Below are 17,023 nucleotides of genomic sequence, written 5' to 3'. Positions count from 1 at the left end.
GAATGGCCTACTCCTGCTCCTATTTTTTTATGTTCTTATCCTTGCTGATTTACATTGGCTTCAAGTCCTTCAATTTAAAATTGGCATCTCATGTTTAAGTCTCTTTGTGCCTTGCCCTCCCATCTCAATAACCTCCTCCAGCCTCATAACCCCACCCCCAGAGAACTCTCTGCTCCTCTGACTCTGGTCTCTTGTGCATTCAACGGAGGCAGCTCGAGCCTGGAGCAACTGGAGGGAGATTTAAACATCAGCTTCTCCATGACAACGGAGGCAGCACGAGCCTGGAGCTATTACAGATCCTATCAAGAGGACAAAATAAGAAATAAAAAGTAATAAAATTGATATCACAAGGATGGAGAACAGTGAATGGTTTGTCCATATTAATTGAATCATTGGACAGGGAATGAATCTTAACGACAGCAAATAACTGATTAAATTTGCTTCAATTACTGATTTTCTAATTTTAACTTAATTTATAATTGTTTTATATTATTTAATTTTGGTTAATTATAATTAATCTTTATTATTGGATACTCCTTACTGTATTATTTCCAATGTAATTTGAATTCTTGTTTTAGTTTTTTGCGCCTGTGTCTATCTGCGTGCGCATTTTGGCTGCTGCTTCGGACCCGAGCCTTTATCCTCTTTTTACACTTCTCATGCTTTTCCTCATTCTCTTAGTGGTCAATATCTAATGTAAAATTGTTGTGAAGTGCCTTGGGACGTTTTACTATGTTAAAGGTGCTATATACATAAAAGTTATTATTATTAATCCTCCTTCTCTTTGTCCCTACAGCCATCTAGGCCCCATTCTCTGAAATTCACTCCGTAAACCATTCCAAAAACCCACCTTTTTAACCAAGCATCTTCTCATATATCTCCTTCTTTGGCTCGGCATCCAGTTTTGTCTGATTAAGCCTCTGTGAAACACTGTGAGGTGTTTTTCTACGTTAAAGGCAAGTTGTTGATTTCAATGTTCTGAACTTTTGTTTTAAATTGACACCGCAGTCTGTGCTTCTAGTGAGGATCTGTGCTCGAAGGGACTACGGAATTGGTGAATTGACTGTATAATGTAATTGCAGCTGAAATCTGAAGTTGGAGCCCCACCTGATACTGGAACAAAGTGCAGGAGGGAGTCACATTCTGAAGTATCTGAAGTTAATTCTGGATTTATATTACACATGTTTAGTGTCATTCTGAAGCTGAAAACACTTAGCAGAAATATTGAACTTGTAGCGTAAACGCATCTTCACTTGTCTAGTAATCCGTCATATTACAGGTTTAGGGACTCAAATTAAATTTTATATAAGAATGGTCTATCGTTTTCTTGATTAGAAAAAATAATATGGGGGTTTTAGCAGTCTCATTTCCAATGGTTTCATGCATCTCATGAGCTACAACTGCTCAATTCCAGCGGTTTCTTCCGTTCAACCATCACATTCATTGTCTTAACAGCACTTCGTGCTTTTTAACTAAGGACGAGGAAGGAAAGCTATTTTTTCCTCTTAGTTCATCCAGCATAAGGACTGTCTCCAACTGTTTCTGCAAGAAGGAAGACTTGTATTTCTACAGCGCTTGTTCATGGCCCGGATGTCCCAAAGTGCTTTACAGCCAATGAAGTACTTTTAAAAAAAGAGTGTAGTCACTGTTGTAATGTGGGAAACTTACAGCCAATTTGTACACAGCAAGATCCCACAAACAACGATGCGATAATGACCCAGATCGTCTGTTTTATTGATGTTGGTTGAGGAACAATTCAGTTGATTCTAGGGGTCTTTGCCTCCTCTCTGTGATCCGAGTATCTACAGGTGGCCAAAGAGGAGCAGGCCTGTGGGAGGAGAGAGTGATGGTCCTCTATTCCATTCCCACCCTGGGTTCAACAGGCGATGGAAAACTGCTCCCAGCCGGCCGCCATTTTGTTGTCCTTCCCGCCCGATTTCTTCGAAGCTGATTGGCCAAAGGCCGGGATGGTGCGTACGCGCGGCGCAATTGAATCTAGGCGCGCGCGGCGCTGCGCAAAGCAGCCAATCAAAGCGCGGTTTCTCCGTCGGCGCAGCCAATCAAAGCGCGGCCTCTCCGTCGGCGCAGCCAATCAGAGGGCGGCACGGGCCGTCGGGCGCGCGCGGCGCGGGCTGGGTTTTCTTTCCTCCGCCTGTGGGAAGGAGCCGCCATCTTGCGACGCCTGAAAGCTGCGCGGGCGGACGGGACCCAGCAGGTATCGGTTGCTGAAGTGAATGGCCGCCGCCTTTCGGTCGGCTGGGGCTGGCGTGCATGCGGCGGATTCTTTCTTTGTTCTTTTTTTTGGATAAAGTGACCGGGGGCCGCGATCGGCGCGGTGCAGCGGGCCCCGGCCTGAGCGGCTGGGCGCATGCGTACGCGGACCGGCCCTGATTGGTGGAGAGGGAGGGTGCAGTCCCTTCAGCCTCTTATCTGACTCCCTTCAGCCTCTTATCCGACTCCCTTTTGAATTATAACATTGAGTCAGCCGCCACCATCCTTTCAGGCAAAGCATTGCAGATCCCAACCACTAGCTGCATAAAAAGTTTTTTCTTGCGTCGCCTTTGGTTCTTTTGCCAATCACTTTAAATCTATGACCTCTGGGTATCGACCCTTAGGCCAATGGGAACAGTTTCTCTCGATCTACTCTGTCGAGACCCCGCATGATTTTGAATACCTCCATCAAATCTTTCAACCTTCTCTGCTCTGAGGAGAACAATCCCAGCTTCTCCAGCCTATCCCCGTAACTGAAGTCCTTCATCCCTGGAACCATTCTGGTAAATCCTTTCTTCACCCTCAGCCAGGAAAATCTCCCCCGCCCGCCCGCCCCCGAACTTAAGACACAGGAACAGAAATTGAAGTGCTGTAACCTGCAGGGCTATGGACCAAGAGCTGGAAAGTGAGATTAGGCTGGGTGGCTCTTGGTCGACCGGCGCAGACACGATGGGCTGAATGGCCTCCTTCTGTGCCGTAAATTTCGATGATTCTAGAAGGAGGCCATTCAGCCCCTCGTGCCCGTTCCGACATTCAATGAGATCGTCTCTAATCTGCCACCAAACTCTATCCACCCAACAAAAATTTATCGATCCCAGCCTTGGGGGAGAGATTTATACTGCCCTTTGTGTGATGTGCTTAGGAACAGGAGAGGCCATTTAGTTCCTTGAGCCTGTTCCGGCTGATCTACGACCTAGCTCCACGTAGTTGCCTTTGACCCGTAATACCTTTGGGTAATAAAAATATCAATCTCAGATTTAAAATTAACAATTGATCTAGCATCACCTGCCGTTTACGGAAGAGAGTTCCAAATTTCGACCACCCTTTCACTCCACCTGGTCTGGCTCTGATTTTTAGGCTATGTCCTCTGGTCCGAGAATCCCCAACCAAAGGAAATAGTTTCTGTTGGGGTAAAAAGGAGGCTTCTCTCCCTCAAGGTACTAACTGATATAGTTAATAGACACCCCGCCCAGCTTCCCACTGTATAACGACCACGGAAGTAAACAAACGAAACCTCAGGTTTTATTACGAGCACTGCACGGGAAGATTCAGTCGTGGAACCTCTGAAATACAAAAAGCTTCAAGTACAATTTATACAGGTTTTGGAGAGGAGCACCCTCCTACAAAATCCTCGATAGTTCTAATTCTATCAGCGAAGTTACATTGATCTATCGACTCTTATCAAACTGTCTCTGAGTGGTATATGCAATTGTCCATCTTCTATGGTGTTTCATGACTTGCCCTTTGCCGCAGTATAATAGACGCCTAAACTGGCTTCCTTATCTCTTCCTCAGAGACTTCTGATCAACAACTGCTGATTTTGCTATTTAAGTATTGCAGAGGTTACGGATTCAGTTTAATGCGTTATACATTTGTGCTATACCTACATAAGCAAGTGTTACCTACATAGGCAATTATACAGACTCTCCTAATACTGATAAGTTCACTACCTTCAGCATAATTCTGACCACCTATTTGCAGCTCTTACAATTTATCCCTTACAATTCCCCCCGAATGGCCCTTGGCTATATGCACAAGATAGGCCATTTCCCAATTAATCTCAAATGGGTGAGCTTCCAGGGTTATCCTTTCGCTTGGGTAGCGCTACTTCCTGAGCTACAGGATCGACCTGTTGGCTTTCCCATCAAGGTTATACTAAGTAAGTCCTTTCTGACGGATTGTCTGATTTCCCTTTATTCAATGTTTTAACTATAGTATGGGCCAGGGCCTGTCTCTTACATCGATTACACCTTTTTACAGGATAATACTAGCAAGACAAGTTCCCTTGCACTACAACCAGTACATTTAGACCAGCATAGTTTGTGTATGTCCTTTTTAGCCAACATTTTCTTGATGTGCGAATTATGCCATGCCTGGGGTATGCTCTGTTTCTTCGATCTTTCCTCCACTTGGGGTCTTCTCTATTCTGCCGAATTTGTGCCCTGCCTGGGGTATCCTCTATGTTGTCGAATGCTGTCCAATTCAGTCGAGTTTGTTCCTCTTTCAGTTCGAGTATCGGTTTTCCTTGTGGCCCGATGGCCTTCGCATAACCTCCTCAGGTCATGTCTATTGTCCCATCGATTTTTCCTCCTTAAGCTCAGGGGTTATAATAAACCCCTTTTATATCTGTCTCATCAAGCAGAGTAAAGCAGAAGTCAATTTAGTAGTCTTGTGTTTGGGGTGGGAGGGGTGATAGTCAAAATGCACCCATCCACTTGGTTATATCCACAGTCATCTTTGATCATTTGTAGTGGATTTCGACATAAAGCAACTTGGTTATTTTTATAACCATCATCTATGCTGAGACTCTTAGTACTGTTGTTCTCTTCAGTTACATTTCTGGTTCGTCATGGTACCGCACGTGAGTTTGATTTCCTATTTCTCCTACATTGTTTGGTATAGAGGATCTTGCTTTGTCACATCATACTGTGGTATAGATAATACAAAACCTATTATATTTAAATGTCCGGTTACACATCTGGCCTTTGGGACCCAAGCATGACTGTTTCTCTGCACCTTGCAGGCATGAGTCATGTTTTTGTCCAAGGTCCAGTTGGTAAATACATCAAGTGTTATCCAATCCAGCACCTTTCCATTCTAAAGCTGCTCTAGGTTATGTTGTATTCCATTGAGCAGCCATGCTCCATATCCTGTACATACTAGTTCTGTCTGTATGGTTTTACTTAAGTTCCGTTCTGCTCTATTCATTGAATTTATAGTTCTGGCGTGGTCTCGTAATGTGTGGGCCATTTGTAATAATTTCCTTTCTGCGCCATTACCCAGTTGTGCCGGTATCTTTTCATTATCCTCATCCCTTTCCAGCAATCCCTGTAAGGTTCGTGTTAGGGCGTTAACTCGATTATCTATCGTATGCAGGTCTATAATGTTTACCGTTGCAACTCCCGCCGTGTATCCTGCCATGTATCCCGCCATGTATCCCGCGCGTACCATTTCTAGTATCCCTCTTTTTTTCCCCGGTCCCGTTTTTTACCTGACCCTCTTTCCAAATTAAACTTCATGGTTTTTGATTCAGGGCCTTTAAGTGGTCGCAGGGTCAGGTTTCTATACAGGCTTATAGTGTTTAACCCTCAGAAGTTGGGGGTGGTTATAGTGTTTAAGTTTAGGAATACAGTAATTATTCGCTGCGTACCCAAAAGTGTATCTTATCCTTGGTCTGCCTTATCAATCCCCCTTTTGCCCCAGCGTTCATAGCTGGACACGTTTGTGGCGCTGGGGGTGTGGTGGTCGGGGCCCTGGTCGTGCTCACTGTTGCTAAAGTAGTGGGTGGGGCCGTGTTGGTGGGTCTATCTCAGGAGATATCCCTCCACCACCATTCATAGATGTTGAGTGAAACCTGCACCCCCTTCCCCTGGGGGCAGTATCTCTGTCCCTCCTGATTATAAAACACACCGTGGTCTTATTCCCACTAATTATTGGTCCCGTATTACTGGCCCATCCCCAATGTTGTTTCGTTTCCTCGTTACGTGTTTTATGCCCGTTATTATTTTTAAACTAATGTCGCCCAAGTCCCTGTAATACAGACCTTGACGTCCCTCAGCCTGTTGTCCTTGATATGAGGCTGCGTTACGCCATGTTGTTTCCACGAGCACGAGAATCCTGCAAAAAACAATATTTCCCGGTCGTCACTAGTTAGTTAATGACCATGCTTTTTTAACTGGGTCCAGTGTTTCCACTTGCCGATACCCCTTATAACTACCATAACTTACCATTATTACCTGATAGGGTCCGATCCATTTGGGTGCCAGCCTGGACCTCTCTGGGGTAATCACCAGACTGCTTATTTGGGGTGTTTGGACTTTCTGTTCCTTAGTGTCGTTCTCTCAGTCCTTGATTTGCTAATCTCTAGCCTCTCTCTTTAAATCATGTAACTGCTTACAGAGTTCCATTACAAATTTCTGAATCCTGTCTTTTTTTTAGTTCAAAGGATGTCAGTCCTGTCGTCCAACTAGGGGTTGCCTTGAGCTTCATTTGTACTCTGGGTATCCTATCTACCCATCCCTTTCCAGTCTCTTTGATATGGGATACTTTTGCCTGATCCCTAGTAAAGCGCAGGCCTTTTCATCACCTTCCCTGTGAAGTAGGTACCTTGATTTAAGTCTACTGTAGTGGCATTATTTTTTCTGCTAGGATCCTGGCCACGGTTTCTGCTGAACAATTTCTAGTGGCGAAAGCCTCTACCCACTTCGTAAACTGGTCTATTACTTCTAGGCAGTATGTCTTCCCTTTGTTGCTGGGTAACGGTCCAGTAAAATCTATCTGCAGGTTTACCCAGGGTCCTTTCGGTTGAGGCTGATTCCCATTCTGACCTTTACTTTACCCCCTGGGTTGTATTTTGTGCATATCCCGCACCTTCTACAGTGGTCCTCTATATCTCTGCCCATTTCCTTCCACCACCAGCATCTGGACATCGAGCTTATCATGTTGGTTCTACCTGTATGGACATACCCGTGGTATAAATTTAATCGGACATCCTCCTGAGGTCATGTATCCCCGTCTGCTCCAGGCTATCATATAATCATGATTACTTCAAAAGCATATCGACTGTATAGATATTTACTCCGTTTCCCCTAGCCAGCCTCAGAGCTTCAGTGAGAGCCACTAATTCAGCCACTTAAGCTGATTGACCCCCTTCAAACCGTCCTTCCCTTTTGACCTGTCCGCTGTTATCGACCACGGCCCGTCCATGGTGTCCCATATAGTGCCGAGACTCATCTACATAGAGATCCATGTCTGCCTCCTCAAGCCTGACTACTTCCCTCGTCTTCTCCTGTCGGGCAACACTGATGCTCCTTTCCCTGTGTAATGATCCATCTTGCAGGGTTGTTACAGTTGTCTTTTATTGTTATCGTCCTGTTGGGGGGGTAAGAGCATGCTTCCCACCTTGCCCTTCGCGCCTCGGGTACCGTTTTAAGCCTTCCTGTGTTAAGCAATTCTATGAAGGTATACTGGGTATGTGTCCCGATTTTACTTTGCCACTGGCCTATACCTGTCCCCATGTAATGATCTTTACTGTGGTGGGTATAGATGTGGAAGGGCCTATTCTGGTCGGGTAATCCCAGAGCTGGAGCACTTGTGAGAGCTTGTTTTAACCTTACAACCACAATTTTCTGATTTCGGCATTTCTGCAGTAGTTGAATAGCCCTATAACCTGCCTGACCCCTTTCATGGTCCCTGGCCTGGGCATTGATTGAATTGCTTCCTTTCTGTCCTTGGGCATCTGTCTTTTCCCTTGTGACATTATGCATCCTAGATGTTACTTTGCTCCTTCCCACCTGCACCTTCCTAGGATTTATTTTTAATCCTGCGCTCTGTAGAGCTCCTAGCACTGTGGTTACAGCTAGTACGAGTTGTTGTTCTGTGCTGGAGGCAGTAAGGATATCATCCACATATTGCAAAAGGGTGCCCCCTTCTTTGCCTGTTGTGGGCCTCGCCTTCCTGCGCACCTCCCATATTGCAGCTAAAACTATCAGGGGAGCTGTGCAGGGATGTGTTTCCTACCCCTTCGTCTCTGCTGCTATTTTTGTTATCTTGTCCCTTTGTTCTGACTTTAACTTCTCTACCTGTTCTGCCCATTCCAAAGTTTCATCATAATCATCTCCTATCTTAAATCCTAACTTAATCTGTCTCTTCCCTTGTTCTGCCATTCCCCATGGGCGTCTTAGCATTTCTTCCACCTTTTGCCAGAATTCTGTATTCCTACTATTTACTTTAGGGGTTGGTAACTCATTCAATAGAATTTGTCTCTCTTGTGCCGAGAGGCACCTCCTGTATGGTAATGTGGGCTGTTCTACGTCCGTTGGTGGGAATGGTGGTAGTGCTTATCGGTGCCGCTGATAAATAGCCATTATCATGTGCCGGGGGCCACTCTACTCCGCACTCGTTATCCCAGTCTGGTTTACTGTTCAGTTGGGTTTGTGGACTACACTTACCCACCGTGGGGTACATTGGCTCTATTACCGTAGGTGATGGTGCTAGGGCTGTGCACTGCACTATCCATCTGGTCCTGTCTTTATCTCTTGCAGCTTATTTATCTTAGCTTCTAACTCTTGAATTTGTTTTGTTTGAGTATCTATCTGTCCTCTGTAGCAGGCGAGTATTATTACATAGACTTTCTTCGTTTTATTTTTATTATGACTATTCCACCATTTCCTCCGTCGTCAGGAGAGTCTTCTTTCTTTTATTAAGAAATCCAAATTAATGATGTCCAGTATAAAACAACTGTCAATGGAACGAGTTAACTCCTTTACAGGTTTGTGAGAAGGCCTGATGTCATTATGTGATTTCGTGATCATCCGAAAATTTTTCCCCAATTCTTTGTACTTTCAAAATTTGCTTAGAAATTAGGAATCCGTTAAAACAGCAGAAATCATTAGTAAAGTTGTCATAATACAACCTTCTCATCGGGAAAAACAGCATTTTAGATTAAACTCCAATTTCTCTAAACTTCCAATTCAAATACTTGCCAAAGATTTTTTCATTGATTTAAAACGAGACCACACATTTTTAATAGCTATTTTGTTTACTGAAATCCAATTTTCACACAAGCTATATACAGTCCAGCATTTTGTTTTTACGGTCCCATTCACTGAGCAAATCTTGTGTTTTATTTCTCTCGGCACAATATCTAAACATCCGTGCCGCTTCCATCTTTTTTAAGAATTCTCTAATTCCCAGTTTTTTCCCTTCCTTTGCTGAGTTCGCATAGTTTAGATTTTTTCCCTCTTTTGAATCCGAGCTTAATTTTTTTGATGACCTTCCTCTATTCCATTGTTAAACATCTTTGTTTCACTTTCTTGGCACAAAACTTCTGTGTCAGGTTTGACTTGTAAGTTTTTATATTTAAACTAATATCTTTATCACAGCCAATTTAAATCTCCTTTCTTCAAATGAGGTTTTGTATTTTGATGATCTCCCTCCAGTCCATTTTCCTAAACATCTTTGTTTCTCTTTCTAGCAGCTGCAGCTTTCAAGGTCGCATTTTTATCTTTGATTAAAACACGCTGTCCTTTGTAAATTCAATGTGTTTTTCCAGCATTTTTCTTTTCTTTTATTAATTTTCCATTTTTCTCAGCTAGCATTTTATCCCACTGGCCAGATTTCCTAGGATCCTGGGGTCCCACTCCCCTTTTTAGGTTGTATTCCTTCTTGTTTGCGCTGCGCACGATCAGTACCAGCTTCTCTGTGTTATTACTGTTGTCACGCTTTGGGACATGCACCTTATCGTTGGGGTCCTCTCCCCTTAGGTTGTATTCCTTCTTTTTCAGGCAATACACCTATCCCTCCCTTGGTTTTCATCCTTCCATGGTTTGCTATAACTTGTTCTACAGATTACCCCCTTCTAGTTCTTTATACAGATTACTTCCTTCCCATCAATGCTACAGCTGCAGGTGGTACAAAACATACTGCCATTCAGCTGTCACATCACCAAGTCAGAGGGTCTGCATCCTGTTCGTGACACCAAATGTTGGGGTAAAAAGGAGGCTTCTCTCCCTCAAGGTGGACTAACTGATATAGTTAATCGACACCTCGCCCAGCTTCCCACTGTGTAACGACCATGGAAGTAAACAAACAAAACCTCAGGTTTACCGGTTTTATTACGAACAATGCACGGGAAGGTTCAGTTGTGGAACCTCCGAAATACAAGAGGCTTCAAGTACAATTTATACAGGTTTTGGAGAGGAGCACCCTCCTACAAAATCCTCGATAGGTCTAATTCTATCAGCGAAGTTATATTGATCTATCGACGCTTATCAAACTGTCTCTGAGTGGTATATGCAATTGCCCATCTTCTATGGTGTTGTTCCATCACTTGCCCTTTGCCGCAGTATAATAGACGCCTAAACTGGCTTCCTTATCTCTTCCTCAGAGACTTCTGATCAACAACTGCTGACTTTGCTGTTCAAGTATTACAGAGGTTACGGATTTAGTTTAATGCGTTATACATTTGTGCAATACCTATAAGCAAGTGTTACATACATAGGCAATTATACAGACCCTCCTAATACTGATAAGTTCACTAACTTCAGCATAATTCTGACCACCTATTTGCAACTCTTAAAGTTTATCCCTTACAGTTTTTTTATCTTGAAAATTTTGATCCAATCACCCCTTAACCATCTAAATTCCAGGTAATGCAACCCTAATTTGGGTAATCACTCCTTGTAATTTAACCACTGGAGTCCAGGTAACATTGTAGTCCCTGATTTTAATCCTGAACGGCCTAGCTCTAATTTTAAAAGTGTACCCCCTTTGCTCTAAACAGATTGTCCACCAGAGGAACTAGTTTATCTGATCAACCCTATTGAGTACCATATCCATTGAGTTAAGGCCTAATTGAATGGTGGAACAGGCTCGAGGGGCTGAATGACCCACTCCTGTTCCAAAAGAACAGGTCAACTACCCACAGCTTCACAACATCATATACATTGTCCATTACATGATATAATGCTCCTGTCATAAAACACCATCATCTCAATTACCATGAGCACTGCCCCAGCAGATCCAGTGGTGTGTTGCGCACTGTTTACCAAGGGGTCCATCTCCATAAATAGACAGCGGGGATGCTTTATGAATGCATATTAATTGAATCTTTAGTGTACCCGACACGGGAAAGCTCGACAAGGTGGCAGTGGCATCTTCTACTCTTTAAAATAAGTTGAACCAAGTACCCATGCATAAGAACTAAGGATATTTATAAGTGAAGAAGACTTGCAATTATATAGCACCTTTCACGACCATCAGACATCTCAGCGCTTCACAGCCAATGAAGTACTTCTGGCGTGTAGTCACTGCGGAGAATTGCAACCCCAAAGTGTTTTTTTTTTACTAATTCATTTGTTTTGTTTGTTCAGGTTTGGCGGTGAGGAGCGTTGGGGGAAACAAAGGGTTAAAATGGAAATGCTGAAAGAAACGGCAATGTTGATAAAGGAGCAGCCTGGCTCGTCTGAAAGCCCTGGAGCCGGTGAGCAGGCGCCTGCGGTGCGGGAGGAGCCGGGCTTTCACTGCTTTGTGTGCGGGAAGGGCTTCCGCTGGGCCTGCCTGCTGAAGAGGCACCTTCGGGTGCACACTGGCGAGAAACCCTTCGAGTGCAGCGTGTGCCAGAAGCGCTTCAGCAAGTCGAGCAACATGACGCGGCACCAGCGCTTCCACACGGGCGAGAAGCCCTTCCAGTGCGGCGTGTGCCAGAAGCGCTTCTCCACCAGCAATGAGCTGCGGGTCCACCAGCGCATCCACACCGGGGAGAAGCCCTTCCAGTGCGGCGTGTGCCAGATGCGCTTCCGCGCCTCCAGCAACCTGACGGTGCACCAGCGCACGCACACCGGGGAGCGGCCCTTCCAGTGCGCAGCCTGCCACAAGCGCTTCTGCACCTCCCGCGACCTGACCGTGCACCAGCGCATCCACACCGGGGAGAAACCCTTCCAGTGCAGCGTCTGCCAGAAGCGCTTCTACCGGTCCAGCCACCTGATCCAGCACCAGCGCATCCACAGCGGGGGCAAGCGGCTGTGACCGGCGCAGTGCGCGGAGGGAAGGGGTCGCTGTACCGAAGACAGAACTATTCCCACATACTTTTGTAAAAATATTTTTTTTTTTACACCCACTTGATAACCCATAAACGGTCGAGAAACTGAAGAATTACAACAACTTGTATTTATATAGCGCCTGTAACGTAGTAAAACGCCCCAAGGCGCTTCACAAGCGTGTTTTAAGACAACGTTTTGACACCGAGCCACATATGAAGAAATTAGGGCAGGTGACCAAAAGCTTGGTCAAAGAGGTAGGTTTTAAGGTGCGTCTTAAAGGATGAAAGAGTGGTCGAGAGGTTTAGGGAGGGAATTCAAGAGCTTAGGGCCGAAGCAGCTGGAGGCGTGGCCACCAATGGTGGAACGATCACAATCAGGAATGCTGAAGAGGGCAGAATTTGAGGAGAAGTTACAGCTCAGAAACAAGCCATTCGGCCCATCCCGGTGTTTCTGCTCCACTCCTCCCGCCCTCCTTCATCTCACCCCATCAGCAAATCTTCTATTTCTTTCTCCTCATGTGTTTATCTACCTGGCCCTTAAATGTATCAATGCTACTCGCCTCAACCGCTCCCTGTGTTAGTTTGTATTCCGTTCGTGCAAAGCAGTTTGACACTGCCAGTGACAGCAGCATGAGATTTCCTGTCGGAGTCTTGTGCCGTGGACAAGAGTAGATTAATGTTTGGAGAACAACCTGTGAACAATCCTTGTATCTGTTTGGAGATTCGTGCCTCCACTGTGCATCATTGTCTTGTCGTTGAATGGGTTTCACCACAGTTTTGATGTGTTGGCTGGGTACCTGAGGAGTGCCTTGGAGACTGATCATCATAAAAAATGAATTATATTGGAGGACCTTTTATTCTGATAAAAGAGTAGTTAGAAATTGTACTTTTCAGTAAGTTAGGAAAGAGTTCTGACTGTCCGGAATGAAATCGTGGGCATTTTCCTCATTCAGTGGAGTCACTGTCTGGTCTGCAGTTGTCCTGTGATTTTTGGGAATATCCCTCTGCCCCGGAATTTACATTCATCCAAAAGTTGAAGGGCTGCGTGACCTGGTAACACCACAACATCAACCCGTTGGGGGTTTATTCTTCTAAATGATGGCATCCTAAGCTCTCCTACTCTAGCTTGTGCACAGGAGCCTAGAAGTAAATGTATGTATCAGCTTTGTATCCTGAAGACTGTTTCAACAGAGAGTGAGGGGTTAATCTGTCTAAAACATGTTCCTTGCCATCACTTCCCTGCTTTACGCAATGTCTCCCAGTGCCACCCTTGCACAGTGGCTGACAGAAGATTGTGCACAAGTGGACTGGACTTGTGCCTTTTGATCTGTTTCCTGAAGCGAGCGTGCTTGTACTGTAGCAGTCTGGCACCGCTCGTACCTGATCACCAGGTCAGTCACGTGGTGGAATCTGCTTCCTACCCTACCCGTCCCAGCAAAATACTGTTACAATATTAGACATTTAATGGAGAGCCGAGGGTTCACCAGGTGATGTCTGCGTTTGCAGGCACTTCGTTAATTAAACCCATCGATGAGATAGTTGCAGTCGAAAAAGAGCAGTCTGATTTCATGCTTCCAGCTCTGTCAACTTAAGTCCAGTATCCTGGCTGCGATCACCCTATTGGCATCCTGTAGCAGCAGTTCATTACTCTCTGGGTTTAAGTGGTGTTTGCCCTTCAGGTCTCGAAGCCTCTCCTCCCACTGCCCTGGTATATTCAAGCGTTGTTCTGGAGCAGTGACATTGCTACGATGCTCAGTACTGTGACGTCACAGCTGTGACCCAGCGAGAGGGTGAAAGATGGCCGTGTCGACGCTGCATTCGTGATGTTGCTGTGTCTATCGTTAATACTTCAGTTGCCAGGCTGCGAATACAGTCAACCGCGTTTCCTACGGTACAGCAGTGACCACACTTCAAAAGCACTTCATCGGCTGCGAAGCGCTTTGGGATGTCCTGAGGTCATGAAAGGCGCTATGTAAATGCAATTTCTTTTTTTTAATAATTTGTTTTCAGTTAACACTGTTGGCTTTGTGGGTCTGTGCCTTTCTTTTTCAATGTTCATGTTGCTAATATCCGAAATGAGGAACTTGCGTTTATATACCACCTTTCAATGTCTTCAGGATGTCCCAAGCACAGATCATGAAGTACTTTTGAAATGTAGTCAGTGTTGTAATTGAGGCAAATGGTGTTACTGAGAGAGAAACATTGGTCAGGACACTGGGAGAACTCCCCAGCTCTTCCGATGGTGCCATGGGATCTTTTAAGTCCACCTGAGAGGGCTATGGTGTGATCTGAAAGAATGGCACCTCCAACAATGCAGCACTCCTTCAAAGTGTCAGCCGAGCTCAAGTACTCCAGTATGTGGGGTGGGGGTTGAACCCATGCCCTTCAGAATCGGGCAAGGTACCACACTAAGGCTGCTGCTTATGAAGACTATTAGCACTTGGAAAGCCCAGTGCAGGGATCGTGCAGTGAATGATGCTCTGGCATTGTAAACCACGCACTGATCTCTCTGCTGGCGGTGTCAGTGCACTGAATGTTGTAAGCATCATTGCACTAGTGATCGCGCATTTCTGTAGCGCCTTTCACATCCTTAGGACGTCCCATAGCGCTTCATGGCCAATTAATTACTTTTGAAGTGCAGTCACTGTTGTAATGTCGGAAACGTGGTAGTCAATTTGCGTACAGCAAGCAATGTGATGGATGACCAGTTAGTGCTTCAGCGATGTTGGTTGAGGGGTAAAAATCGGCCCTGGACACCGGGGAGAACTCCCCTACGTTTCCTATAGTGCCATCCCTCCGCATTGCACTGCTGTGTCAGCCTGGATTTACTTTGGTCGCTGTAAATCCACACTCGGGCGAGTGTGCGAGACCCCTGGGCCAAACTCCTGCCTTCGACACCACCGAACAGACGGTTGATTCAGTGCAGGAAGATATTGTTTGTACAATCACCATTGATGCACAGAATCTAATAACAGGCGGTATACAATCTATAAGCATCAGCCTGATTTCAAGTTTATGAAAGAGAGATCGGGACACTCTTTGCCCTCTGAATAGACTGTAGACTCTTGATTGCAAGATGTGATTGTTTTTAGCAACTGATTAGCCTTCCACTAGATGGTTCTGCATTATATTCCAAAGTGTATTTGATTCCCCCAATAAAGGCTTGAATTGTACCGCCGCTTCGTGATGCTTTCATTATATCATCGTGGGCTGACTCATGTTTAACATGGAGCCTGTGGGTCCCATCAAAAGTTTACATCCATCTTCCCTTGAGGTGCAGATATGTAACGTTACTGATAATGACCGATCTCGGTGTTCTCATGCGTTCAGACAACAGCGCGAAGAACCGCCCTTTCCAAACCTCTAGACCCACAAGATTCAAACAGGGACAGAGCACGGGAAAGGGGACAGCCAGGATAATTGACAGTTCTGGTGGAAACATCTCGCGATCTGATGTCACCAAGGCACCAGGCGTTTGGGCTTCAAGGACTGCGATGACAGGGGCTGATGTTCTGACACTTGCGCCTTAATATAAACAGCGGGAACAGTTCCCAAGCTAGCTTAACATGTGCACATTCAGTGTTACCAATATACACCCATTATACGTACGAGTTAACAACAGTTTGTTAATTGGAGCACTTAACAGCGGAGATTTAACAGAGGTGTTCAAAGTTATGAAGGGGTTTTGATCGAGTAAATACGGAGAAGCTGTTTCCACTGGCGGGAGGGTCGGTAACCAGGGAACACAGATTTGATGAGGAGAAATTTCTTTATTCAGAGGGTTGTGAATCTTTGGAATTCTCTACCCCAGAGGGCTGTGCAGGCTCAGTCTGTGGGCATATTTAAGACCGAGATTGATAGATTTTTGGATATTAAGGGAATCGAGGGATATGAGGATAGTGCAGGCAAGTGGAGTTGAGGTAGATGATCAGCTGTGATCTTATTAAATGGCGGAGCAGGCTCGAGGGGCCGAATGGCCTACTCTTGATCTTATGTTCTTATTTAAGATAATCGGCAAAAGAACCAGAAGGGAGATGAGATTTTTTATGCAGCGAGTTGTGATCTGGAACGCGCTGTCTGAAAGGGTGGTGGGAGAGATTCAGTAGTAACCTTCAAACGGGAATTGGATAAATACTTGAAAAGCAAAAATTTGCAGAGCTGCGGGGAAAGAGCAGGGGGGAATGGGACTAATTGATTAGCTCTTTCAAAGAGCTGGCATAGGCACGATGGGTCGAATGGACTCCTCCTGTTTGATTCTATAAACAACAACCTAATAATTACCGTGGATTTCTGTCAGTACCGTGTTAAATGCACATTGGAGCTGCCCACTGATTGCTGTAGGAGTACGGTTGATTGGCCCATTGTGATGAGCTTCAGCTCTGCAGTTTGTGGGTCAGCAGGCAGTGAGTTGCTGTCTGTTCAAATGAATGAAGGAAATTCAGAGGGGGCGAGGGCCGGTGAGTTCCCACCAGCCCCTCGAGCCTGTTACACAGGAACAGGAGGCCCATTCAGTCCCTCGAGCCTGTTACACAGGAACAGGAGGCGGCCATTCAGCTCCTCGGGCCTGTTACACAGGAACAGGAGGCAGCCATTCAGCCCCTCGAGCCTGTTACACAGGAACAGGAGGACGCCATTCAGCCCACCGAGCCTGTTACATAGGAACAGGAGGAGCCCATTCATCCCCTCGAGCCTGTTAGAAACATAGAAAATAGGTGCAGGAGTAGGCCAATCGGCCTTTCGAGCCTGCACCGCCATTCAATGAGTTCATGGCTGAACATGCAACTTCAGTACCCCATTCCTGCTTTCTCACCATACCCCTTGATCCCCGAGTAGTAAGGACTACATCTAACTCCTTTTTGAATATATTTAGTGAATTGGCCTCAACAACTTTCTGTGGCAGAGAATTCCACAGGTTCACCACTCTCTGGGTGAAGAAGTTTCTCCTCATCTCGCTCCTAAATGGCTTACCCCTTATCCTTGGATTGTGACCCC

The 17,023-nt window shown here is 45.5% G+C and overlaps 1 protein-coding gene across 1 annotated transcript; it reads left to right on the top strand.

Moving 5' to 3' along the window:
• Positions 1-2,125: 2,125 nt before the first annotated feature.
• LOC139234957 (zinc finger protein 664-like) lies at positions 2,126-15,204 on the top strand. Its single transcript, XM_070865946.1, has 2 exons — positions 2,126-2,215; positions 11,364-15,204. The coding sequence occupies exon 2, from the start codon at positions 11,404-11,406 to the stop codon at positions 12,016-12,018; it is 615 nt and encodes a 204-aa protein (XP_070722047.1). The 5' UTR covers positions 2,126-2,215; positions 11,364-11,403; the 3' UTR covers positions 12,019-15,204.
• The last annotated feature ends 1,819 nt before the right edge of the window (positions 15,205-17,023 follow it).

Source organism: Pristiophorus japonicus, chromosome 22, assembly GCF_044704955.1.
Source record: "Pristiophorus japonicus isolate sPriJap1 chromosome 22, sPriJap1.hap1, whole genome shotgun sequence".
NCBI lineage: Eukaryota > Metazoa > Chordata > Chondrichthyes > Pristiophoridae > Pristiophorus > Pristiophorus japonicus.
This window is presented reverse-complemented; position numbering and strand designations above follow the sequence as displayed.

Coding starts and splice junctions, on each gene's coding strand:
- LOC139234957 (XM_070865946.1), top strand. CDS start 11,404: ATGGAAATGCTGAAAGAAACGGCAATGTTGATAAAGGAGCAGCCTGGC.